This window comes from Mirounga angustirostris, unplaced genomic scaffold (genome assembly GCF_029215605.1).
Source record: "Mirounga angustirostris isolate CCGP_5_RB_7025 unplaced genomic scaffold, mMirAng1.0.hap1 SCAF_11, whole genome shotgun sequence".
Lineage (NCBI taxonomy): Eukaryota > Metazoa > Chordata > Mammalia > Carnivora > Phocidae > Mirounga > Mirounga angustirostris.
This window is the reverse complement of record NW_026991719.1, coordinates 125,520,174-125,545,840: the sequence shown is the minus strand read 5'-3', so window position 1 is coordinate 125,545,840 and position 25,667 is coordinate 125,520,174. Positions and strand designations below refer to the sequence as shown.

The 25,667-nt window shown below is 53.6% G+C and overlaps 1 protein-coding gene across 5 annotated transcripts in view; it reads left to right on the top strand.

The window, feature by feature from the left end:
• Positions 1 to 25,667, top strand: part of BCAP31 (B cell receptor associated protein 31) — a 30,297-nt gene that overhangs the window by 2,378 nt on the left and 2,252 nt on the right. For 3 of the 5 annotated variants that reach the window (XM_064574707.1, XM_064574706.1, XM_064574708.1), the window contains exons 3-7: positions 652 to 752; positions 6,286 to 6,433; positions 20,670 to 20,805; positions 21,599 to 21,722; positions 22,496 to 22,596. In XM_064574707.1, the coding sequence (XP_064430777.1) occupies positions 652 to 752; positions 6,286 to 6,433; positions 20,670 to 20,805; positions 21,599 to 21,722; positions 22,496 to 22,596 (610 nt within the window). Of the gene's footprint in view, positions 1 to 651; positions 753 to 6,285; positions 6,434 to 20,669; positions 20,806 to 21,598; positions 21,723 to 22,495; positions 22,597 to 23,718; positions 24,062 to 25,667 lie in introns of those variants that run through there. The other 2 variants (XM_045883965.3, XM_045883980.3) reach the window with 1 other exon arrangement.

Sequence of the window (25,667 nt, the reverse complement as noted above, 5' to 3'; positions counted from 1 at the left end):
AACCAAGTGTTAAAAAAAAAATTGCAACAATTGGACTTTGGGACTCTGGCTCTGATGATGAGGGATTCTTGTTCATTTTCTTGAGGTCTGGTGATAGCATTGTGATTGCATAAAGGCTCTTTATTGACAGAGTTACATCCTGAAGTATTTATGGAAGGAGATGAAGGGAAGTCTTGGGTCTGCTTCTTAATAATCCAGGGTGGTGGAGGTCTAGATGAACCCACATGGGTCATGTGGAGAAACCGTTTGAAGAAATAATGTGTACGTGGCAAGCATTTTGAACATTACGTAGAGGAATGCAATGAAAAGTTTTCCATTTCCCTGCTCCTGAAACTAGTAGTATGCTGTGTGTTAATTATCCTTGAATAATAATTAAAAGGAATGTTTTTGTTTCCCTCCCCAGAGACTCTTAGTGTTTTTAAGAGTGTGGCTTTTTTTTTTTTAAGAAATTTCTGCACGTGGACAAGCATCTCCCCCCCCCCCCCCCACGCGCTCTTGAATAGATGTCATAAATTGGAGAACTGCAGGCAGTCGAGGCTGAGTCTGTTCAGGATATTCAGCCACTGGAAAACGGTGCAAGAGTGGCTTTCTGTTCTCGGGGCCCTGGGGCCCAAGTGGATGTTTATTTCTTCAACCCTTTTGTTTTCACAGATGGCAGAAGATTTTCAAGTCCCGCCTGGTGGAGTTGGTAGTGACTTACGGCAACACCTTCTTTGTAGTCCTCATTGTCATCCTTGTGCTGCTGGTTATTGGTGAGTGAACCGTGGCTGAGGGCAGCTACGCACCCCAGACCCTTTGCCACGGCATAGCCTTTGCTGCAAAGCCCTGTGCCACGTTCCACATGTAGCTTACAGGTTGGGCTTCCCAGAGACAGACCCCTTCAGTGTCTCTGTCTTCTTGGGAAGAGGCTCCCTCATCCCTGAACAGAGTGCTGCTGACTGCTGGCTTGGGCCTTTACTTTGACCAGCAACCTTTATGCACCCTGTGATGACCACTTCACTTTCCTGGGCTGGCTCCTCACGTCATTCCAGAACTGAAACCAAGAGAAGCTGATTGGTCCATGTTGATCTTGGTTTAAGCAGCACTGCACTTCAGTCACGTAGAGAGTCTGTGTGAATAAGGGACTGAGCGACCAAATGGTCAGGGAGCGGGGCTGGGTAGGAAGCTGTGGGGGGGGGGGCACTGAGAGGTCTGGCAGTGTATCCTAGAGCTCTCTGGATCTGGGTCAGGCTTCAGGTCTTTCTGGGTCCTTCTAGCTGTGAAGTTCTATAAACACCATGTTGAGGTGCATACCAGCCAGGCTTGGAAGATAAGCTGGTCCCAGGGCATGCTCCGGGATGGGGCCTGGGGCCTTAGGGTACTAAGGTGGAAGGCAAGCATTTTGTGATGTGGTGGTATGATTGGAGACCAGAGAGATCAATATAATTTTCATCTGGCTGTTAAATGTGTGCTGCACTAAGTGGTCACTGTGTCCCTCAGCGTGGATTCTAAAGTATTGGCTGGGTTCTGCTGTAGACACTGGTCCTGTCTCCAAGGTGTTGATGCCCACTTAGGCTCAGAACACTCCTCTCTCCCTGAGTCTCCAGCAGAAATGTGGCAGTGGGGGGGGGGGGCAGGGGGCCATAGTTCGGGGGGAATGTGCAAGGTACCATCCACTAGCTGCAGCATTAGGCATTTTTCCTTCCTAATGTCTTGGCTCCTGATGGGCTATGTTCAGGCAGGACTTCCTCTGAACAGGCCAGGTGCAGCCTACCCTTTCCCAACGGTGTAGGGTGGGTACCAGCTGCCCACATATGCATACTGTGCTGTTCTTGAATACTTGGCAAGGCCCCAAGAAGTAGCTCTTTCCAATCAGGGTTCCTTCCCTGAGTGGTCTCTAAGCCTGGAGGGGCTAGGGAATATGTGTGTCATCCTTTGGGCATTAAAAAAAACAGACTTCAGAGTTTTGGATGTAGGGTGGGGGCAAGAATTGGGGTGGGGAGGGGCTGTGCCCCCGTGCTGCCTCAGGGCCTTGCCCCTCTGTACAGGCCCCATGAGCTCCCCATTTCCTAGCACAGCTGATGGGCCAGGGAGGCTCTCTGCAGAACCTAGGAGTTGGCAGAGGTGCCATTCTTCTTTGAGGTCAGGGAAGTGCTTGGAAGTTCTAGAGAGATACCGGCTTTGATGACTGGCTGCTTCCTATCCTTAACAGTAAGAAGTGTAATCTAGAGAGGTCTGTCGAGACTTCTACAAATATAAATGTTAGCTAGCAGGAAATCCTGGTGAAAGGTGATAGGCATAACTAGCTAGAGCTGCAGCCCTGGCTGGCCCCTAGCCTTCACTGGGAGGAGTCTGGGGCAGGTCTGAGGGGGTGGTGGGGGAGTGGGCTTGATGAGCATCCAGGGGCCAGGTGCTGGTCCAGAGGCCTGAGATACGGAAGGCAGCACTGTGTTGTGTGACTTGGGCTAGTGTGGCCTAACACCCCCATTCCAGTGTGCTCCCCGCCATTGCCCAAGGTGGTCCTTAGGGTGGCGGGGTTCCTGGATGCAGATGTGAGGGTGTAGAAAAACATGTTTTTATTTTACTTAATTTTTTTATTTTTTAGAGATTTGTTTATTTTAGTGAGAGTGAGCACTTGAGCTTGGTGGAGGGGGCAGGGGAGAGGGAGAGGAAGAGAGAGTCTTAAGCAGACTCTGCACTGAGCATGGAGCCTGACATGGGGCTCAGTCTTACTACACTGAGATCATGACCTGAGCTGAAACTAAGAGCTGGATGCTTAACTGCACCACCCAGGTCCTTCAAACAGGTTTTGTTTTATTTATTTATTTATTTATTTAAGATTTTGTTTATTTATTTGACAGAGAGAGATACAGTGAGAGAAGGAACACAAGCAGGGGGAGTGGGAGAGGAAGAAGCAGGCTTCCCGCGGATCGGGGAGCCCGATGTAGGGCTCGATCCCAGGACCCTGGGACCATGACCTGAGCCGAAGGCAGACGCTTAACGACTGAGCCACCCAGGCGCCCCTGTTTTGTTTTATTTTAAATCACAAAAATAACACGTTCTTAAAAGGTCAGAAATTTAACCCAGAAAGTTAAAGTCCTCCCATAATCCCATGTCTCACAGAAAAACCATCGTTAATACTTTGTTGTACATATCCACAGGCACTTTTCTGTGCGGACATATTTACTAAAATGCTACGTACTGTTTGGGATTGGATTCAGACCATAGTACACACTGTTTTCCATTTACAGCAATCTTACCTTTTTAAACATTGTCTGGTATCCTGGGGCACCTGGGTGGCTCCTTCGGCTCAGGTCGTGATCTCAGGGTCCTGGGTTTGAGCCCCTAATTGGGCTCCGAGCTCAGCGGGGAGTCTGCTTCTCCCTGTCCTTCTGCCCCTCTCCCTGCTTATGTGCGTGTGCGTGCGCATGCTCGCGCGCGCTCTTTCTATCACTCAAATAAAATCTTTAAAAAAAATAAATCTGTAGTATAACATATGGTTTTGTTGTAATTCAGTTCTTTATAGGCATACTGGTATCATTGCACATTTATGCAAATGTTTATGTAGGATAAATCCATAGAGGTGGAATTGATGAGCCCAAGGGTATGAACATTTTAAATTTTAGGTCTTATATTGGGCTGCTATAACAAAAATATCATGGACCGTGTTGCTTAACAACAGATATTTATTTTTCACATTTCTGGAGGCTGGAAGTCCAAGATCAGGGTGCTGGCAGATTTGGTGTTTGGTGAGGGCCCTGCTTTCATGATCTGCCCCTCCCAAAGGCCCCACCTCATAATACCATTCCATTGGGGGTTAGGTTATCAGTATAGGAATCTTGGGGGTTGGGGGACAGGAACACTTAGTTCATAACAAATAGGCATGTTGTTGGCCTGGTTTAGACTTCTGCTAATAGTGGTGGAGAATGCTTGCTTCGTGATACAGATTAATACCAGGATGCCAGCAAAGGGAGGCAGATGTTTTTATAATGTGAGGTCAGCTTAAAAACCAAGCAGTCTCGGGCGCCTGGGTGGCTCAGTTGGTTAAGCGACTGCCTTCGGCTCAGGTCACGATCCCGGAGTCCCTGGATCGAGTCCCGCATCGGGCTCCCTGCTTGGCAGGGAGCCTGCTTCTCCCTCTGACCCTCCCCCCTCTCATGTGCTGTCTCTCTCATTCTCTCTGTCTCAAATAAATAAAATCTTTAAAAAAAAAAACCAAAAAACCCCAAGCAGTCTCAAACTAAAAACTAACCTAACAATATCAATATAGTGGTACCTTACTCCTCTCCCATGGGGGTCTCTTTTTTTTTTTTTTTTAAAGATTTTATTTATTTATTTGACAGAGACAGCGAGAGCAGGAACACAAGCAGGGGGAGTGGGAGAGGGAGAAGCAGGCTTCCTGCTGAGCCGGGAGCCCGATGGGGGACTCGATCCTAGGACCCTGGGATCATGACCTGAGCCGAAGGCAGTCGCTTAACCAACTGAGCCACCCAGGTGCCCCCCCATGGGGGTCTCTTAAGAGACCTTTCTCGATAGATTTTTATGTACTGACTTAAAAAGATGTCTCGGGTAAGGGGTGGGGGCGGAAAGCAGTAGATGGTTCCATTTCTACGACATACACAAATAGATGTAAATGTATTTGTAAGCTAGAGCACTGTATGGCTACCGGTGCCTCTCCAGAGCAGAGACTACTCACGATTCAGTTATTTGCATGCCCCCTATGCACCCAGAGCTATGCTAGGTCCTGGATGTGGCAGAAAAGATTTCTGCTCTTGTGGTACGTAGTCTATTTCAGGGGAGATGGACAATAAACCTGTAATTAGGGTAATTTCAGCTTAGGATGTGTATTACAGAGAAAATGGAGTAATGGGGCTCAAAGTGATTGCCTTGGGTAAGATGACCACATGTCCTGTGCTTGCTGGAGGTGCTTATGTCATGGGATATTTTCTCTTTGCACATTTCTGGTATATTTGAATTTTTGATGAGCGTGCACTTGTTTTGTAATCAGAATAAAACCATTTTTTTGTATCGTCTTTGACTTTGTACTCCCAATAGTTTGTTGTCCTTGCCTCAGGACACATATCTAGAAAAACGCTGCTGCAGCCGATGTCAGAGAAATTATTGCCTGTGCTCTCTTCAAGGATTTTTTTTTTAAAAAGATTTTATTTGGGGCGCCTGGGTGGCTCAGTCGTTGAGCGTCTGCGAGAGAGGGAATGCAAGCAGGGGGAGTGGGAGAGGGAGAAGCAGGCTTCCCGCCGAGCAGGGAGCCCAATGCGGGGCTTGATCCTAGGACACTGGGATGATGACCTGAGCCAAAGGCAGACGCTTAACGACCGAGCCACCCAGGTGCCCCAATTTTGAGTTTATTTTTGTGTATGGTGAAAGAAAGGGGTCTGGTTTCATTCTTCTGCATGTGGCTATCCAGTTTTCCCAACACCATTTGTTGAAGAGACTTTTTCCCATTGGATATTCTTTTCTGCTTTGTCGAAGATTATTTGGCCATATAATTGTGGGTTTGTTTCTGGGTTTTTCTGTTCTATTCCATTGATCTCTGTCTCTGTTTTTATCCTAGTGCCATACTATTTTAATTATTATTGTTTTGTAATATAATTTGAAATCTAATTGTGATCCCTCCTGTTTTGTTTTTCAAGATTGCTCTGGCTATTTGGGGTCTTTTGTGGTTCCATACAGATTTTAGGATTGTTTGTTCTAACTGTGAAAACTGCTGTTGGCATTTTGATAGGGATGACATTAAATCTGTACAGATTGCTTTGGGTAGTATGGACATTTTAATGATACTTGTTCTTAGAATAAGGCAGTTTAAATAATAAAACCCATTATGAAGCTTTGAAATGGAAAAGCCTGTCTTCAACAGGCAGTCTCGGGGTCTTGACTCCTAGGCTGCTCATGCCTCTTCCGTGGGGATTTACGTGAACAGGACGACCCTGGGTTATTGGTGGGGCAGCTGATAGCCAGCCTGACTTGAGGTAAACAGAACCAGACACTGGGGGCTCCGTGGATGTTGCCAGCAACACCTCAGACTTGATTAGCATCTTGATACAGAGCGAGTTTGTGGTCTGGGTAGAATGGGGCCAGGGAGTACCATGAAAAAAGCCAGAGGAGAATGGGTCTCAGGGCAGAGCTTCTGACAAGGTGTCCTCCCCAAGGTGTGTGTAGAAGGGGAGATACCTGGGGTGACAGATCTGGGGGAAGTGAGGTCACCTTGACTTATGCCGCCTGTCTCCTCTTGACAGCCCAGTATTGGCCTGAGCAGGAGCTAATGCCCTTGTGTGTCTTCTGCCGCAGACGCTGTACGTGAGATCCGGAAGTATGACGACGTGACGGAGAAGGTGAACCTGCAGAATAACCCCGGGGCCGTGGAGCACTTCCACATGAAGCTTTTCCGTGCCCAGCGGAATCTCTATATTGCTGGCTTTTCTTTGCTGCTGTCCTTGTGAGTGAGGGAAGGGACCCCTGGGCTCGCCTGTGACTTTGACTTATTCAGTCTGTGGCCTTGAACTGGAGGCCCTGATTTCCCCAGAGGCCTCTGATTTTCCTTCTGACCTCCAGAGGCAGTGTGGTGAGTGGGAGAGGTCCGATCGGAATGTCAGAAGACTTGTGTTCTGGCTTTGCCGTAACTTGCCACCTGCTCTTTTAGGGCAAACGCATGCCCAGCTTGCTTTCTGTAAGGAGGTTGAAGTGAGTGATGAGGCGTTGCCCTCTGGGAGAGGATCTTTGGAGGCCGGCTTAAAGGGACCAATTGAATAGGGGCCTTTTGGGCATGGGGACCTGACCTGAGAAGAGTGGGCAGAAGTGGCACAAAGGGGCTGAGAGCATGTCTGTCGCCAGTGTAGACCTGTTGCAGGAGCAGCCTATTTCTGGTGGGTTTTTTGGTAAGACTGAGTGCCTCAGTCAGTGCCAAGGGGGTGGCTAGTTGAGTTAAGACTAAAGTGATATAAAGCACCTCTTTTGAGTCCGGAGGCCGCTTTGCTGCCTTCTGCTCACAGGGCTGCTCATCAGAGGGGCCTGGCTGCCGTTGAATGTACTGATGGGCTGGGAGTAAACGTACTCAGGCCAAGGGCTTCCAGAGGTTGGCAGGGTAGCATGTGAATCCTCTAGCTGGGCTCTTCTGCCTCTGGTCACTGGGACATCCTTCTTCATTAGGCATTAGAATGGCTGCCTGCCTGGGTTTCAGGTTTTCAAAGGAAAAATCAGTTGTTCAGGTGACCTTGATTACTCTCAGTCCACGTTGGAGTGTGGCAGGGTTGGAGCTGGGAAGGGCAGAGCTTTTCCAGGTGGTCTGTTGGATCACTGAAGGGGTCTGCAAGCATGCTGTCTTCAAACTGGAGAGTCAGGCAATGAGAAGGCTGGGAGGACAGGTACCCTGGAGTTGGAGGGTTTCGGGAAGCTCCAAAATGAAGCGTGATTTTGTGGTCTGAGCCTGAAAGGGAGGCAGGTCCAGAGGATTGCGTCTAACTGCAGGTGAGTCCAAGGGAGGAGGAAGAGTTCGCTGTGTCTAAAGAGCCCACAGAGGGGCGCCTGGGTGGCGCAGTCGGTTGGGTGTCTGACCCTTGGTTTCGGCTCAGGTCGTGATCTCAGGGTTGTGGGATCATCAGGCTCCGTGCTCAGTGCAGAATCTGCTTCAGATTCTCTCTCCCCCTTTGCCCCACCCCTGTGTGCGTGTGTGCTCTCTCTTTCTCGCAAATAAATCTTAAAAAAAAAAAAAAAGAGCCCATAGAGGCTCGGGGGGGGGTGGGGTGGGAGGGGACTCCCTGGCAAGCTTATGTTTTATCTGAAAGATAGGAAGGACAGAAAGAAAACTAAGGACTGCTCCAGGATAGCACAGCTTTAAGGAAAGCAGCGTCAGGAAGACGAAAGCCTGCAGTGGACTCTGCAGTGTGAAACACAGTAAGTCAGACATGACAAGTGGCTGGAGTAGCTTCTTGGGCCTGCTTGTTTGAGCAGCCACAAATCTCCTGCCTCTCCGTTGTAGCTAGAAGATGCTTTGCTGTGCTCTCCTGTGTCCCTGTCCAGTAGCCGATCCAAAAACTTGTGAGGTTGGTCTCATGCAACTTCTTAGAAAAGGAAACAGTGACCCCAGGGGTCAGTGTGGATTCACCAGTTGCCCACAAATGATCAGTTGAATCATTCTGGAATTTTCTAGAAATACATACTCCTCCCTAGTCTAGGGCTCAGATCCTATATGGCGGCTGTGGTCCTTGAGCAACTTCTCTTTTTGCACAATGTTAGCAATGGAAAGTTCTTGTCCAGACTTGATGTCCACACAACCTGTAACGTGGCTTGCAGGAAATAACTTCAAATAAAAACAAAACTATAATCTTTGTTGCTCTGATTATAAAGTTATTCTTGCTCATTGTAAAATAGAGGCCCCTAAACTTCAAATAATACAGGAATGTCAGGCACAAGAGTGAGCACTTTGTCTCCTCCGCGGAGATGGGTAATAATGGGATGTTTCCGAACTCTTAAAGTCATGTTTTATGTAATGTGTAACTTTTCTTTCACAAGTGCCATGGGTTTTTTTGCTCTGCTTTGACTTGCCCTTTTCACTGAATGATATGTCTTGGTGATTTTTCCATGACTCATGCAGACTTCTCTTGTTTTTAACGGTCATGTAGTCTGTCATGTGAGGGGACCAGTGTGTGTAACTAGTTCCCTGTTCTCAGATATGTGAGCTGGTTTGAAATTTTTACTATTAAAAACCACTTTCCCACATCAGTCCTCCCGGGCATTCTGTTCCTTTTTGCCTCTTACTCTTTTTAGTCATTGGAAATGGATCAGTGGTGTCCTGCTCCCTTGGCGCCTCACTGCTCTGATGGCCTGTGGCCCAGTCGCCTCAGTAGGAACTGGAGGCTTCTTGGAAATGCAGCTCCGCAGACTGGCTCCCGGCTCCCGGCCCCCGGGCGAGCAAGCTCCGGGTGAGCCCCGTGCACGGGCGAGCGTGGACAGCTCTGCTGTGGCGCATGTGCGGTGCGAACTTCCCTGGAGGCCGACAGCGGGTGGCAGTTCGGGCCGTGCCGTGGGCTTTCACTCCCTGGGACAGGAGTCCCCTAGCTAGGTCTGGATCCAGTCAGATGCATTTCAAACAGCGGGAGCACCGTCTCGCTCTCCTCATTTACCTGCGTGGTTCATAAACCGTGCTGTGTCTGCCCTGTAATGTCTGTAGCGCTTTCTCTCTCTGAAGAATGTCTTCTCTCACCTGTTAGCACATACTCCCTGCTCTGCGCCGAGGGCTCATTTCTTGTTTTGTTCTACATGTCTTCGCTGATGGGACTCTCTTGAGTTTTTAAAATATTTTTTAATTTTTATTTTTAATTTAATTTAATTTTTTTTTAAAGATTTCATTTATTTATTTGACAGAGACAGTGAGAGAGGGAACACAAGCAGGGGGAGTGGGAGAGGGAGAAGCAGGCTTCCCGCAGAGCAGGGAGCCCGATGCGGGGCTCAATCCTGGGACCCCGGGATCATGACCTGAGCCGAAGGCAGACGCTTAACCGACTGAGCCACCCAGGCGCCCCTAAAATATTTTTTTTATTTTTAAGTAGTCTGTATACCCAACGTGCACCTCGAACTCACAACCCCAAGATCAAGAGTCACGTGCTCTACTGACCGAGCCAGCCAGGTGCCCCTGAGCCAGTGATTCTTGTTGGCTGTGTGCAAACCTGTAAAGGAACGAGCAAGAGCTGTCTCTTTGTCTTTGCTGGGTCAGGTTCGGTTGTATTGTGACAGTTTTGTGGGTTCCCACTCACAGTCTTACTTAGCTCGACGGACGCGTGAGCATTACTCAACAGGAGACAGTGCTGGGTTATTGCTGCAGAAAGAGGTCAGAGTAGTTGGGGGAGCTGTGCACGTGAGTAGCCCTCACTGCCCCATGTTGGGGTGATAGCAGAGGGGTGCCCGCAGTACCATGCTGCACGGAACCACACTTGGGGGGCTGGCAGTGTCTGAAGAAGGACTCAAAATTGGAAGTGGGGAGACTGGCTCTACCAGGTCAGGGTGTGGCTTTGGGTAGGCTCCTCCCCTCTTGCGCTGCGTGTTCTCACCTGCTAAGGGCTTCTCTCAGACTGCAGCCCTGTGGCCTCACCTCTACATGTGAGTGCTTTGTGTGGTTTGTTTGGGTTCTGGTTCTGTTCAAAGCCAGTAAGAACTTTAATAACCTGTGTAGTTCTGGCGGGCTTATGAATGGAGAAGGGCAGCCCAAGAGATGGAGTGGCCCGAGTCGCACAGACTCCAAGTGGCCGTGCCCAGGCTCACGCCTAGTTCCTCTCCCCTATTCACTACCAGCTCGTCTGCGTCGGTGTGAGCTGCCAGTACTGGGTTGTTGGTTTTCAGCCTACCTCTGACTGTAGACCAGATAGTGGGCTGTTCTGTTCTCTGAGTGGTTACTGCCTGGCTTTTGGTAGAAAGGCTCCTGTGCCATCTCTGTAAGCCAGCATCTACTTTTCTGCATGTCTTCATTTATTAATCTTGGTTTCATGGGTCTCACGACTCTATAATCTCTTAGATGATTCTGTCCCTTTTCATACATCTGAAGATGGTCATCAGGTAACATAGTCTTTGGAGGAAGATGAGGCTTGAAATTAATAAAAAATAAGTTCTTTGAAATGTTACTGCTACCGTAACTGCTGCTGACCTATACTTTTGCTGTGTGCCTTTCTAGAGGTTTTGACATCTGATAGCAGCTACCGCTTGCTAGGTGTTCTATATACTAGGCACAAGATAATTTTTACAGTAGCTTTGCGAAGAAGAATCGGGGGTGCAGAGAAGCTCAAAAACCTCTCCCCAGTCCCCAGAGCTGCCTCTTGGCAGAGCCGAGAAGTCATACTTAGAACGATGAGACCTCCGTACCTGGATTCTTTCCCTACAGAGTCTGCCCGTTTCTTAGAAACAGGGTCGGGGGTGGGGGGGGCACCTGGGTGGCTCAGTCGGTTAAGCGTCTAACTCTTGATCTCCGCTCAGATCTTGATCTCAGGGTCGTGTGTTCAAAGCCCCCATTGGGCTACACGCTGGGCATGGGGCCTACTTAAACCAACAGAAAAGACAGGGTCAAGCAGTAGCTGCCATGTGGGAGCTTGCATTTTCTTTCTACTGAGTTTATCGTGAGCATCATTCTAGGACAAGCGATCTGCCTCTCCAGCATTCTTGTGTGTCTAGCCAATTGCCCACTCTTGAACACTGAGCTCATCTTCCCCATTTTTCTGGTCGTGAACAGTGGAAAACTTCCCTCAGTTGCCATTTTGCGTGCACCTCAGCTAGGCCAGGTGCTTTGGGCCTCCCAGTCCTGTTTGACGCATCTGCCTTGGTCGCTCCTGTTGGCACACATTGCACTGGAAGGCGCTGGCTCAGTCCCTGAGCGACAGTAGGTTCTGGCTGAACGTGGGGAGGGGCAGGCCACGCAGGGTGGCTGGGTCAGGGGGAGTGAGAGCTGGGGTGGAGCGTTGAATGCCGGTTCCTGAGTTTGTGTCTGAGCTCCGTGTGGTAGAGTGCGGACTTGTTCCAGTAGCACTGCCCCTCGGTCAGAGTTGTCTTCATGCTTGGCAATGGTCAAAGGTTGGGGTGGAGCAGGAGAGCCCTGACAGAGGGAGACCAAGTCAGAGGTTGCTGGAGGGAGTGCAGCTGGTGGCCCGAACCAGGGCGTGGTAGTTGGGGGGGGGGGGGGCGAGAGGGCGGAGGGGTGCTGATGAGAGAAGGGGAGAGGCCAGCAGGAACGCCAGGTTTCGAAGGCTGGGGCACCGGTGGTTTGGCTGGGGGCACTTGCAGAGTGGCAGTGCTGGAAGGAGCATGCCCTGGAGGGAAGGGAGCCAGCAGAGCTCACTGGAGGGGGGCCGGGCAGCTGCAGGCTGCTTCATGAAAGGGTTGACAGAGGAGTGAGAGGGAGGTGCCGGCAGCTCCACTTCCCTTGAGTTGGAGGGGAAAGGAAATGTGCCAGGAGAGGCAAGACTGGGGTAGAGACCTGGAGACAGCGGGTTAGTGGATGTGAGGACCACAGAGGAGGAGAGCGTTGCTCAGAAGGGCGGCTGGCGATAGTACTGGTTCCTAGCGGGGCCCTCATCGGGAGCATGGTGGGGACCCCGCTGACCCTGCTTCCAGTGCTTTCCTAGCACCGTTGGCATAAAGGCTTGATACCCAGGTCCTTTGGGATGTGATCCCTCCCCGCAGCCCTCTGCCATCTCTGCTCTGGCCTCCCCATGTCATGAACTGGCCACATGGGTCCCCTTCCCCAAGTATTTCTGTGGCCTCTGCCTGGAAACCCGCCCCCCCCTCCCCTGGTGGCCCAGCTAAATCACCTCTTCATGCTTCCCAGAGGTTTCTCTCCTGAGTCTGCCCTGTGAGGCCCTTGCCGTGCCGTTAGCCGGCCCAGCGGACTGTCCTCCAGGGCCCCGGGCAGCCTGTGAGGTACGGCATGGGAACCTGGGCTTGTCCCCTGTAGGCCGATCAGCTCTGTGCCAAGGTTCTAGGCACACGCCGAGGGCTGCCTAAACCTTGGGGACTGAATAGGGGGTTGTAGGCACATAGGGAGGGCGTCAGGCTTGCGTCCAGGTTGAGCTTGTCAGACTGCCGTGCCAGGCGTTGTAGATTGGAAGCGCAGCTCTTCAGGTCTCCTGAGCTCCTATAGTAGGGACCCCAGGGGCGTTAGAAAAACACAGTGTCTGAACCTTCAGAAGGTGCACACTGGGGGCCTCTGGTCTGGGACAGGGGGCCTGGGATAGGCTGCTGCCGAGTGCAGATCCGGGCAGCTGCGGGCCCGGCCAGTAACTTACTGTTGCACACCCATTTCCTTGGTTTCTACGTCCCCACTTGGAGACCGGCAGCTGGCCATCGTCCCTCTGGGGTGGCTGGGAGTGTAGCCACACGGCAGCTCCTCCCGTGCTGTTTCGAGTGTTCTTCTCTGCTTTTGCTAAAATGTCAGTCAAGGTCAAGATAGTGCTCACCGTCCAGACCCAGGAAGGTCCACCCCTCCGTGTGTATTAATGACCTGAATTTGATCCACAGGGATGGCTGCTTTTCTGCCTATTCCCTCCAGGCTGGATGGTGTCACTGCAGTCCACTCCTGCAGTCAGATGGGTCTGCCCCTGTGCCGCTCTACCAAGTTCCTTTCCTTCATGGCCAGTGACCTGGGGGCTGGGTTGTCTATTTGAAGGTGATTGAGTCCCTTTTAACCCACAGGGTAAAATTCATCAAGACCCTCTGAGGCAAGCAAGGCGGGCTCTGCTTTGCCTTCAGGTCAGGACTGCTTATTTCTGATGTTTGGCTCTGCAGATGGTTGATGCCTGTGTCCCTGCTGGGGTGCATGCGTGCCAGGCAGGGGCCAGTGGCTAGCCTGGGCTCTCTTGCTCTGCCTTGACCCTGGCTGCTTCCCTCTCCCCCTCCATAATGACCCATGGTGGCCCTGAGAGGCAAGCCGGTGTGACCATAGTGGGATTTGGAAATTGGGTCTGAGTTTGGATCCTGGGTCTGTTATTGGCAGTTTGGTAACCTCGGGAAAGTCACTAAACTTCTCTGAGCCTTTCCCCGGATCTGTAGAGTGAGGTTGAGGATGCTTTTCTTGTGTTCTTGGTGTGGGGATTGAGGTGATTCAGGTATGTTCTCCACATCATTTCGGGCACATAGGGAGTATTTAGTAAATGGTAGCCATTCTCAATTTCACTCTGAGTAGTGATAAGAGTTTTCTGGGATTTTCCCCACTGTGTGGTAAGCTATGCCAAGCTCAGGCAGGGAGTCAAAGAGAAGGCCCAGTTTTGGCCCTCAGGGGTCTTGTGTTGTGGGGCCCAGCATGGGGGTGGGGGGCGGAGTAGAGTGGGATAGGCCTTGCGGCAGGAACACAGGGTTGGGGGATGGGCATCCTCAGGACACCCAGTTACATGGTGCTTGGGGGCTCTCAGCGTTGGCCAAGCACTGGATTCACCCAGGGCTGCTGCTAGCTTTGTTGACATAGACAACATAACCATTTATAGAGGCAGAAAAGAAGGACAGTCCCGTCCCCCCCCCCCCCAACATGACAGTTTCAGCAGTGGGAGTCTCCTGGCCACTTCCATTTTATCTCCCCACCTCCACTGTCCCCTGGCTGTGCATTTTTTTTTTTTAAGATTTTATTTATTTATTTATTCATTTAAGAGAGAGCACGCGGGTGCCTGAGCCGGGTGGGGTGGGGGGGTGCAGAGGGCAGAGGGCAGGAGAAAGAATCTCAGGCAGACTCCACACTGAGCAGAGCCCAACGCGAGCTGATCCCAGGACCCCGTGTTCATGAACTGAAACCAAGAGTCAGATGCTTAATTGAGCCACCCAGGTGCCCCTGGCTGTGGATTATTTTCCCAGATACCATGTTTACAGGTAAAACAAAATTTCGGTTTATCTCTGCAAAGAGAGGGACTTTTTAAAAAAATCATAAGGGAGGGGCGCCTGGGTGGCTCAGTTGGTTAGGCGACTGCCTTCGGCTCAGGTCATGATCCTGGAGTCCCGGGATCGAGTCCCGCATCGGGCTCCCTGCTCGGCAGGGAGTCTGCTTTGCCCTCTGACCCTATCCCCTCTCATGTGTTCTCTCTCATTCTCTCTCAAATAAATAAATAAAATCTTTAAAAAAAAAAAAATCATAAGGGATACTAACATCTGATGTGTAAGAACTTTACAGTAACAGCTTCGTAACGTAAACTTGAGGCCATTCACAGTTCCCTGATGACCATGCAGGTTTTGGGTTTGGGTTTTTATAGTTTGTCTGTTTAAATTGGTATCTAGATAAGGTAACTAAGGGTTTTTTAAAATCCTGATGCTCACGCCTGTTGGAAGATAGAGTGATGTGGGGGTGGAGGCCCTATCACAGAAGGCCAGGTGTGGGTTTGGCCTTCAGTCCCACTTGGTCTGTTGCTCCATCTGTTGCTGTATTGGCTGTGGTCGTTAGTTTCTGAGCGCTGCAGGTCTAGGCACTGGGTAAGTCTCTTCCAGAAGCCCTGTCCCCGCCCTGCCCCAGGGCCGCTCAGCGCAGTTGTAGCTGCCCACGCTGTCCTGTGGGTGCTGGGCCACGAGGGGCTCTGATGATGGGGCAGCAGGAAAGCAGGGTGGGGGGAGTTCTCTACACGTTGTCCAGGAAGGATCATCTGACATGCATCAGAACAAGCGTCGACTTTTAAAGTACGGATTGTCTGTTCAGCTATTTGATTTGGACTGAAGAAATGTCTTCCTCATGCTCCAAAAGCAGATGGTGAATGACCTCCTTTGGGGCAGGGTGCCAAGCAAGCAGAGATTCCTTCTTCCTAACTCCAAGGTCACTGAAAGCCTGGCGTTCCAGGAGGGCCCCTTTCTGAGGCAGAGCGTGGGGGAGTGGGGAGCAGGGTTCTAGATGGAATGGGACCACTGGGGCTCCTCCAGCCTGGCACCGTCCCAGCTGTGTGCAGGCTGAAAGTGCTCAGGCTGCGAAGGAGCGCACTGGTGTCACCACGGAACTGGGCCTGCCATTTAATGTCGTTTTAATTGATTTAAACTGAAAAGGACACATGTGGCCGGTGGCCTACACATTGGACAGTGTAGCTGAAGCTACTTCTCGTCCTTTAATTGGATGCCCTGGTCCAAGCATGTTTCCCAGGCTCTGAGCATGGCACCTTGCCTGCTGGAGGCACTGCCTTGTTTCCTTTGGACCCTAGTTACTACCGTGTTGGGCACACCCAGGGCTGATGGCTCCCGTCCTCCCGTTCCCTCAACTTCTCCACTCACCAGGTGGGCCACTCACGTATTTGAGTCCATTGCTTTCTGTCCCCCGGATTACACAAAATCTCTTAGCTGGTTTCAAGAAGGCAACCTGCCAAAGCCCGAGAAACCCAGCTTGCTCCTGTCCCCTGGCTCTTTTTAGCGCTAGGGGATGGATGGCCACCTGCTTCCGCTCCGCTCCCCTCTGGCTGTCCCACTGGCCACAGGGCGGGCGGGCACCACCGGCTGTTAACTGGAGTTGCTGCGGGCATTGGCATTTACGCTGGTCCTAGTCCCCCAGCGCCCCATTTTCTACAGCCTTTGTACTTGAGGGCTAAGAGGAAGGCCAAGCCATGTGTGTGAAGATGTTCTCAGAGCAGCCCTTTTGGAAGACTTGCCCTGGATCTTCTTGAGTAAACTCTTTCTGCTGTTTTCCTGCCGCCTTCTTTTCATGATTCCAGACTCTTTAAGGGTGTGTGTTTCCTGGGGTTGCTTCTGCCGTTATCATCATTCCACTTTGCCTGAAGCCTTTCCTGGGGCATCAGCTGACTTTGGGTTCCTTGTCAGGGTGGCCTTTTCCTCCTCCTCCATGTTTTTTCCTGGACAGATGGGCTGGGTTCACCCAGAATCCACCAGCAGCCCTGCAGAGCTCTGTCTGGCACCGGGCTGCAGTCAGCCTGCAGAGTCAGCAGGTGGCACTGTGACACTAGCCTGTGCCCGCTTGCACTGGGGCAGTGGGGTAAAGGGGAGTTGCCTGCCTACTTGTCCCTGTGGTGGGGTCCTGCTGACTCAGTGACCCAACTCACCGGAGGGCATGGTACCCAGGAGATGCCTGGGAAATGCTAAGTGGGCAGGATCGGCAACAGAGTCGGGGTGGGAGGGTTGCCAGAACCAAAGAAAATTCTAGTTGGCCCTTGGGAGGACCCTCCCCTTGCTTTTGCCCCACATCCTGTTAAGCTAGTGTCTGCCTCCTGTACTTGCCCACAGGAGGGAGATGGGGTAGGTGCGCAGCACACAGGAACCCGGTCTTCCCCATCTGATACGGTTGGCACTGTTTCTTTAGTGTCCCCATCGAGAGTCTGTTTCTCCCTAGTTCTCTCGTTTACTCAACCTTTTATAAAAGCATTGAGAGCGCCACTCAGTATCCAAGAACATCTTACAAGAAAGCCAAGTCGAATTCAGGTATTTGGGGATGATCTTTGTCTGCCAAGGACACATTTAGATCTTCTTAAGGTTTGTGTGTTGGCTTTTCCCTCTGTCACTGGGACCCGGACCCGGACCCTGGGCCCCTCTGTCAGCCTGGTACCTTTGGGAAATCCTTTTGGCTCGTGGGTTCTCATCTGTTGTCCAGAAATGGGTGGCTAAGAACAGTTACCTGCATAATAGTACATGGGCAGTACAGCAGAGTGTGATAGAGGATCAGGGGCAGGAGAGAGGAAAAAGGCAGTACATCAGCCTTTTCTCCAGGCTGACATCTTGGGGGCAGGTGCAAGAACTCGGGGCCCCGTATGTGAGGGGCAGTTCCAGAAGGCCGGCTCCTGGGCTTCCTGCTCTTGGGTTGGCCCCGGGCCCCCAGCTTTGGTTGTGAGTGTTTTTTCCACCGGCCTCGTAGCTTCCACTGCAGTCACAAGCCTGACTTGCACGGTCTCACATGCACCTCTCTGCTCCTTCCTGTCCCCCTGCTTCTGCCTGTGTCCTCGTTGGTGTGGCTGGGCTGAGGGAAAGCGGAGTCGGGGAGAGCTGGGGCCCCAGGGAACAAATGACAACTTGAAGAGGTGGTAAGGGGGAGCATGGAGTGAGCACAGCGCAGCCAGCCACATGGGGGAACCGAAAAAGGGGGGACCCGGGAGGGTCAGGAAACGGATTTTGGGGAAGGTGGTGATTGAACTGGATCTGAGTCATCAGAAGAGGAGAGGCTATCGCAGACCGGAGTGCAGTGGCATGGAGACCAAGCAAGCGAGAACCCAGCGTGTTCCAAGAATGGCCAGCCATCTGGTGTTACTGGAGCAGAGTGCTCCATGGCTGGTGAGGGGAGAAGGCCCAGGGAGGGACTGGCATCGGAGGGTTTAAGGAGAGAGGTGACATGATCGGATTGTCACGGACAAAGATCACTCTGGCTTGCTTTCGGAGGGTGGATTGCAAAGCCGTATGGTTAGGGGTAGGGAGGAGACTAGTGGGAGCTGTTAATCAGCTAGGAAACAAGTACTGAGGCCGTCCCCATTGGCAATGGGGATGACCTGACTGGAAGATGGTGTGTGTGGAGGTGACGTGGACAGGACTGGGTGGGGGCTGGGGGCAGGAGAAGGGTGCAAGGTGGCATGCATGCAGAGTGCAGGGAGACCAGCGACGCCCTTCAGCACAGTGGGGTGCAGGGACGGTCCGCCCTCAGATAGGCTGAACTGGACTTGGCTTAGGGACCCCCAGGGGCCGGCCTTTAGTATGAGATGAGCCCTGTCGATGATGAGATTGGTGGGCAGTGAGGGTTGCTTGAGTGAGGGGCAGGGGAGAATCATGCGAGGAGGGCAACCTATCGGCTGCACCAGGTGCTGCTGAGTGAGCACCCCAAGAATTCCAGGGCACTCCTTGGAGCGGGCGCTTAGGCCGGAAGTGGTCCTGCTAGTGACTTGGCCAGGGCAGGTTCTAGGTTGGTGTAGGTTGCCAAATGGAGGGAGGGAGGACGAGAGGAGCGGCTTGGGCCAGCAGGAGGGAGAGCTCCTTGAGAACAAGGTTCCTGGAGGGAAGAATCACCAGAATTGTCCAGGGCAGGGTTGGAGGAACAGGTCTAACAGGAAGGCAGAGGACACGGACTTGGGGGGCTGGAGTGGGTGGGGGGTGCTGGAGGGTGCCTGCCCTGGTGGCTCCGGCCCCGTACTGAGGGAGAGAGCCTAAGTACGGGCTGTGAACCCGGGGCCGGCGGGCTGGAGCAGGCTGCGGTTTCGGGAGGCTCCCTGCACAGCTCTGGTGCTAGTTTCTCTGTGTTTGCCTGGGCTCATGGTGGTAGCCCTGGCTCTCCATAGCTGGGGATGGGCTGGGCGGGCACGGAGGCGAGCTGGACCCCTGCTGCATTGCTACTGTCACCACCGCCACCCTGGGGACAGCCTCCCTGGATAACCAGGGCGGGGGGGTAGGGGGACAGCCAAGTCTTGCTCATGTCGGCCACCTGCCTGGCCTTGTTGTGCTGGGGGGGGGGGGTGTCACTCTTGGGCTTACTTGCCCCATCTTTGCCTGCTAGATCCAGCAGGTGGCACACGTGCCCTCCCCCCAGTCTGTCACCATCTGGGAGGCGGGGCCTCTTCCACATCACCAGGATCTGCTCAGAGCTGCCCAGGCACTTGAGCACTCATAGCAGGGAGGTTTGGGAGGTTGGGGCTTGGTCACACTTGCCTTTCTTTCTGGGTCCCTCCAGTGACTTCCACCCTGCTGACATAAGTCAGGTGTGTTGCTTCTCTCTGGTTCCGGGGGTTCTTGGGAGCTCCTTCCACTTCCAGGGCTCCAGCCCAGTGGGGGCAGGCTGGTGTATAGTCAGGGGCTGAGACAGGGAAACCTGAGCCCTGGGCCACGAGGTCTGGCTGCTAATTTTAGAGAGCACATGTCATTGGAAACTCTCCCTTCCTGCCAGGAACCAGCAGCCTGGCTTTCCCCATACTGCCAGGGGCCCCTGGAGCCTCTCCGCAAACCAGGGAGCGTGGTGGGCCTCTGAGGGCCCCTGTGTGCCCACCTCCCCCCACCCCTGGCCTGGGGACTTGCGCCTCACAGGGACTCTGCCAGGGCCTGTGCCGGTGGGGGGAGCTCACCTTGTTTCTTACTTATCCCATGCCCTCGGGCTGTCTGAGCTGCTGGTTTCCACAAGGACCTTGGGAAAGCCGGCCTGGGAGCAGGCATCCAAGGCTGCTTTGTCTCCTCTGAGCAAGCACTTTATTGTGGAAACACTCTGCACAAAGCAGTCTTTCCCTGTTCCCCAGGGGTGCTCGTAGGTGCCTTCCTCATAGCTGTGGCCAGCCCAGGCCTCTGTCTCAGGTGTGTGGGGAAAGTTCCCTCCCTCCTCCCCCACCACAGTTTTTACTGTTTGAGCTGTGCCTTTGTCCATTCCTCTTTCCTCCTGTCAGGTAACATTTCAAGGACAGGGCTGGCTGTCGGGGGAATGGAGCAGCAGGTGCCCCCCGGCTGCCACCTGCTTGACCCTCGTGACTGGTCTGCACCTGACACGTATGCCTGGGCCCTGGTTCTTCCTTTTCTGCTCCCCTGGCGCCGGAAGAGCTTGTTGTGGCTGCCTGTAGACTGTGTTTAGGAAGGGGGTTGGGGAGAGAAGAGAAGAGTCATTTGTCTTTCTGTCATTTGGCTTGGGAGTGGTTCCCTCCAAATTGAGAATGGGTGGTGGTTGCAAGCTTGGATCTTGGGGTCAGACAGACTGCAGTGGGGATTTGCTGTGGCCATTTTTGGCTCTTGACCTCTACCACTTGCCTTAGCCAGTTTCCCCTCTCTGAAATGGGGCAGTGATTGTGCCTCCCCGATCAGCTGGGCTGAGGATTTGGCCCAGAGGTTGGAAGTGCCCCCAGATGTGCTAGCCAGTCCTTTTTACCGGGGCAAGCCTGACATCACAGCCAGGAAAATGGTGCTGTGGCTTCTCTGGAAAATCTAGGTCCTCAGCTGCAAAGGGCTAGGTTCGGGGTCCTCCGGCTGTAGCTAGGCCTGGTCTGGGTGTCCTGTCAGTCTGTTGCTTCCTGTACCTTTGGGACTGAAGGACAGTCGCAGGGCTTCGGGCAGCCGTTTTGGGGCAGTATTAATCATTCTGGTGGCAGAAGACAGCTCTCAGGCTACACCTTTTCTCTACCTGTTGCCAGACCCAGGCTGGTGGCGTCTTGCGTGGATGCCCTGGCAATCCAAGAGGACAGGTCTAGGCTAGAGGCAGGCTTGGGGCAGGAGCAATCAAGAGAAATTCATGCCAGTCATTTTCCCTGCTTTCTTCTCAGTTCTCCCTTCTTTTTCGATTGCAGCCTGCTTAGACGCCTGGTGACTCTCATCTCCCAGCAGGCCACGCTGCTGGCATCCAATGAAGCCTTTAAAAAGCAGGCAGAGAGTGCTAGTGAGGCGGCCAAGAAGTACATGGAAGAGAATGACCAGCTGAAGAAGGTGTGTTCTGCCTGCTGGACTCGGCCATGTGACATTCCCTATGGGCCCCAGGGCCACTGTTGGCCTGTCAGGCTGGGAAATGTGTGACACTGTGGCTGTTGGCAAAGCTGAGGGGTTGGGTAGAAGGTGAAGGGGTGGTTCTTGGTGGGAGTATGTAGGGGAGGGGTCCGCGGGACTCGACAGGGAAAGGGGCACCCTCGTTGCTACCTTGTCTCTATGTGCTACACCCAGGCCAGACTCTTGCCTGATAAAGCTGACTCTCTAGTGAGCTGAGCCCTGTGCTGTGAACCATGGGCAGGTTAGCATAGAAGAATGCAAGGTAAGGCCTGTGGTCTCCTGAGGATTGTATCAGCTGGGGACAAGGCAGGGACGGGAGGTGGCCAGTCTCAGAAGGCTTGTGCGAGGAGGTGAGTTGTGAGCTGTGCTGCGAAGGAGATGGGTAGATGGACTTGGATTCATTCATAGGCAGGATAGAGTTGCACGGGCAGGGATGAGTTTGGGGCTCCTGGCCAGAGTGAGCTATGGAGCCTGGGGAGAGGAACAGAGGTCATTGGTCAGTTGGGGGTGACTGGCAGAAATCTCCAGAAGAGAGTAGATTGAGTCATTGGCTGGACTGGTAAACCCCGCAGAGCTGCTGAGAAAGAGAGGCAGGGCGTTTGGCCTGTGCTGACATTTCCTAAGGGGCAGGTCCTGGGGCCGCTTGAGGAATCACACTCTGCAGGGAAGACAGAGCTGGATCGCCTGTCTCTCTCCCTCCCTCCCAAGTAACCCATGCCCTTGGCGTTCTGCCTAGGAAGCTGCTGTTGGCGGGGTCAAGTTGGATGGTAGGGATGCCGAGGAGAAGGTGGAAGAAGAGAACAGGAGCCTAAAGGCTGATCTGAAGAAGCTGAAGGATGAGCTGGACATCAACAAGCAAAGTGAGCATTGTCCTCAGGTGTCCCCCAGCCCCTGAAAGTCTGGAAGCTCCAGCAGTGGTGGTTGCCCCTCTTGTGCCAAAGTATTAATAACAAGTGCGCCCTTGGGCTCAGGAGCTGGGTGAGAACAAACGGCCCTCTGCTCGTGCAGCTTCTGGGCTCAGTGGTCTGGTGTCCGTCTGGGGGCCCAGGGAGTCCTGGATGCTCTGAGACTAACTCTGGAGCATCTCGGCCAGCACCAGGCCTGGGGAGCGCTGCTCCCCACAGGTGCCGGCATCACCAGGGTCTTTGGGGCTGGGACAGAAAGAATGCGGGAAGCTACACCAGAGCTGCTTGCAGTGTTCCTGAAGAACCTGCTGTGAGTTCATCTGGTCCCTTCCTGAAGGCCCCTCCCAACCCGCTTTTAGCGCTCAGCTTTGAGGATGGGATTCTGCTCCTGCCTCCTGCTCTCACCTCAGCCTTCTCAGGCTGTCCCATGCCATGCCCTTAGCCTCCCTAAAGTCACCTGTGCCTAGGGCCACTTGGAGTCCCTCTGTCAAACGGGCCAGTGGGTCCTTGGTATTTTCCCGCTTCCCCCAGCTGTGTTGGCCAGCCCTCCTCCACGTAGGGGGCTCTCACAGTAGCCGGTAGGGGAGCTTTCTGGAGAGGAGTGCTCTCCTAGACAACCTCAATGGGGACATGTTCAGACTTTTATCTGGTGTCTCCAGCAGGTGGGTTTTTCTTTCCCTAACCCTGTCTTTCTGTTTTCCTTTCCTCCTCATCTGCATCATCCCCAGAACTAGAGAAAGCTGAAAACGAGGTTCTGGCCATGCGGAAGCAGTCTGAGGGCCTGACCAAGGAGTACGACCGCCTCTTGGAGGAGCACGCAAAGTTACAGGTCAGCCGCACGTGTGGTCTGCTCTGTTGGAGAGGATCAGAGCCCCCCCCCATTCACACACCCCCCCCCCGCACCCTCGCACCCTGAGCAGGCCCAGAGCAGGCCCATCCCCAGCCTAGCCTGCCTCAGCAGAGTCTTCAAGAGGCCCCAGTGGCAGGCTGGCTGCTTTCTCTCCTGCTCCCCCTTTCTTCCTCCATTGCTGCTGACTCTGGGTCTACAGAAGAGCCTGCCAAGCAGTGCTAGTCTGGGCCCAGCAGCTGGAACCCTTTCTCAGGCAGGAGGGGTGTGGCTTGGCAGATGGCAGCCGCTTGCTAAAGTGGCCTCAGCAGTGCGGTGGGCCCTCTGCACTGTGGTCTGCCCGGCCTCACGCTTGGAGTCCGTGTCTTTGAGGAGAGCTCTTTCCCTTACATGTGCACCTGGTTTGTGGTGCAGGGCCCGTGACTCTAGTCCAAGTCCATTGCAGGGAGACTCTGCGACGGGCAGCTGGCCTTCTGTACATGGGCTATGGGGGTGATATAAGGCTGGGGCCACCCACCTATCCCGTCCCCCACAAGACCTGTGTGAGTCCTCAGATTGGCTGAATCTGGAAGCTCAGGTGGCCTGGAAATTGGACCTGAGGGCCCGGTAAACACCCCTAAGTTCTGACAGTTTGCCTTGTCGCTTGGTGGCCCAAATTTGGCCACCACAGCAGCCGAAGAGGAACAGCCCGGGCCCCAGAGGAGGCCCCAGAGGAGGACTGGTGGTGGTTTCAGTGTAGGGCGGGCTCACCGGCAGGACCCTTAAAAGATGTGCAGAACTGGGCAGGGCCTGAGCTGGGACTTGGGGGAGGGACTCGAATGCCGGGCCTGCCATGGGCCCAAGATGGTTGGGGTGGGGCCCTGCAGCTTGAAGAGCAGAGTGACAGCAGAGGCTCCCAGCTGCACCTCCCTGATTGGTATTAGGGTCGCAGCCTTTGTTAGAGTGGGGCCCCTCCCACACTGGCAGACCTTTCCCTTGCTCACCTGGTACCTGTCATTTGGGGAGAAGGCAGCCAGCTGGGCCTTTTGGGGTGGAGGGGCTAGGGGCTGAAGGGGAGGGGTGCACCCTGTCGACCCCTTGCCTTGTGGTTTCTGTCCCTTCCAGGCAGCGGTAGACGGCCCCACGGACAAGAAGGAGGAGTGAGGCTGCTCCTCCCTGCCTGCCACCTGGCCTGTGCCCGCTGCTGCCTGTAGCCCAGCCTCCCGGGTACTTCGGCCTGCCCTCTACCGCTTCCCGTCCCCTGGCGCAGCTTGCAGTCGCACGCTCTCCTGGTGCGCCACAGGGGACCCAGTTTCTGCCTGCTTCATGCTTCCCACTGGGTTGAGCCTTTTTTGTGTTGTGTGTTGTTTGGGGCTCCAGGGCCCCTTGTCTCTGGTCCTGCAGGAGGGTGGATGGAGCAGGCAGAGTAGAGTTTCTCTTGGGGACAATAAAAGTTGTTATTATGTGACCATGGTTCGTGCGTGTAACTGAGGCTACCAGGAGGCCGCCTCTTTCTCCCATCACTGGAGTGACTAGGAAGGTGGTGGCAGGTAGCTCTGATAGAGAACTACCAGAGTCTTTGGTCCTGGAGGCCTTCAGGTTATTTTCTTTTAACTTATTCTAACCCCTAAAGGCTCCCTCATCCCAGGCTCGGCCCAGGCTCACACTTGCTCTCTGTCCCTTTGCCTACTGCTCCCCAGGCAGGCCCTGTTTTATGACCGCTTGGGGTGTGTCTGACCCGTTGGGTTGGCCACTGGGTCCAGGGAGTCTTGGGAGATTCCGTAAACTGCTGGGGCTTCTGGGTGGCAGAGTTACCTGCCTCCTCTGAGTCCTGTTCATCACATTTTAGGACAGATAGAACATGGCAGCGTGCCACCAGTCACTCCTGGCCCCACTTCCTCCTGAAGGTTTGCAGGATGACCTCTGACTCATGCCTACTAAGAGAGGAGACTTGTCCTTGACAGCGACCTACGATTGGCTCAGGGTAGAGCCAGGTGGTGGGGAGGGTGTCCCCTCTGCTGCCTGCAGCCCTGGGAACCTGTTGGGCGTGCCTACCTGCTTGGAGAGCCTGCTTTTGCAGTGGTCTCCCTCTTGGTGGTTGCCCCTGCCGGCTACCTTCAGTAGGTAGCCTCTGCTGAGCAGGGCCTAGTATTCAGGACCAGCCTGAGAGCCTGGGTGGTTGGGGCTGCTGTGGCCCCTGTCTCTGATGCAGTGCTCATCCTTTGTTGGCCCTGAGGACTGGGCAGAAGGAGCAGGTTGGAGGTGTTTTCTTTTGGAGTTGGGGGGCTCCTGAAGATGTTAGTGCTAATGGCTAGCTTGTACTCACACTGCTCCTAACCCGGTCGGCCTGGGCCAGTGGCTGCCTTCTCCAGTGTCCCCTCCCCATGCTTTCATGAGCAGCAAGGTGGTGTCTGATGGGGGGTAAGGGCGGGGGACTATGGGTGAGGCTCTGTGGTTGCTATGCTAAGGCTGAGGGATAGGCACACTTTTCCAGGAAGTGTTCCCTGACTACCTTGCCCTCCCTTGAGCTTGCCCTTCTATGAACTTCTAGAGGCCAGAGTCCAAACAGTGTGTCTGTGGGTTCTTCCCTGGCCAGCTTCAGGCAGTCCCTGAACCCCCTTGGTGTCAGGCCCTGGGCCAGGTAGAAGAAAGTTGCACCACGCTGCTTTTGGTGTACCCCACCTAGTGGCCCGGGGGGGTGGGAAGACGGTGAAGGGGGCGACAGGTCAGCCTCGACTGGAGGGCCACCCACGGAAACTGGCCCCTAGGTTCTAAACACTTCTCTAGCAGCCTTCTGCTCTTGAGTAGGCCTGTGCCCCCCCCTTGTGCCCCGCCCCTGGCTGTGGTGGCCCAGTGCACACCAAGTCCTGGGCTGACTGCTTTCCTTACCTATCACCCGCTAGATGGCCAGACCCCACGTCCTAAGCCCCTTCCACAGGGGCAGATTCCAGAGTAAATGGTGACTACCCACTGCTCTCAGGGCCCCAGCCAAGCAGTCCAACCTCTGTCGACATCTCTTTTTATGATGTTGATGTTTTCTGAGTCTGGTGCCATTGTGGCAGGTGGCTCGGAGG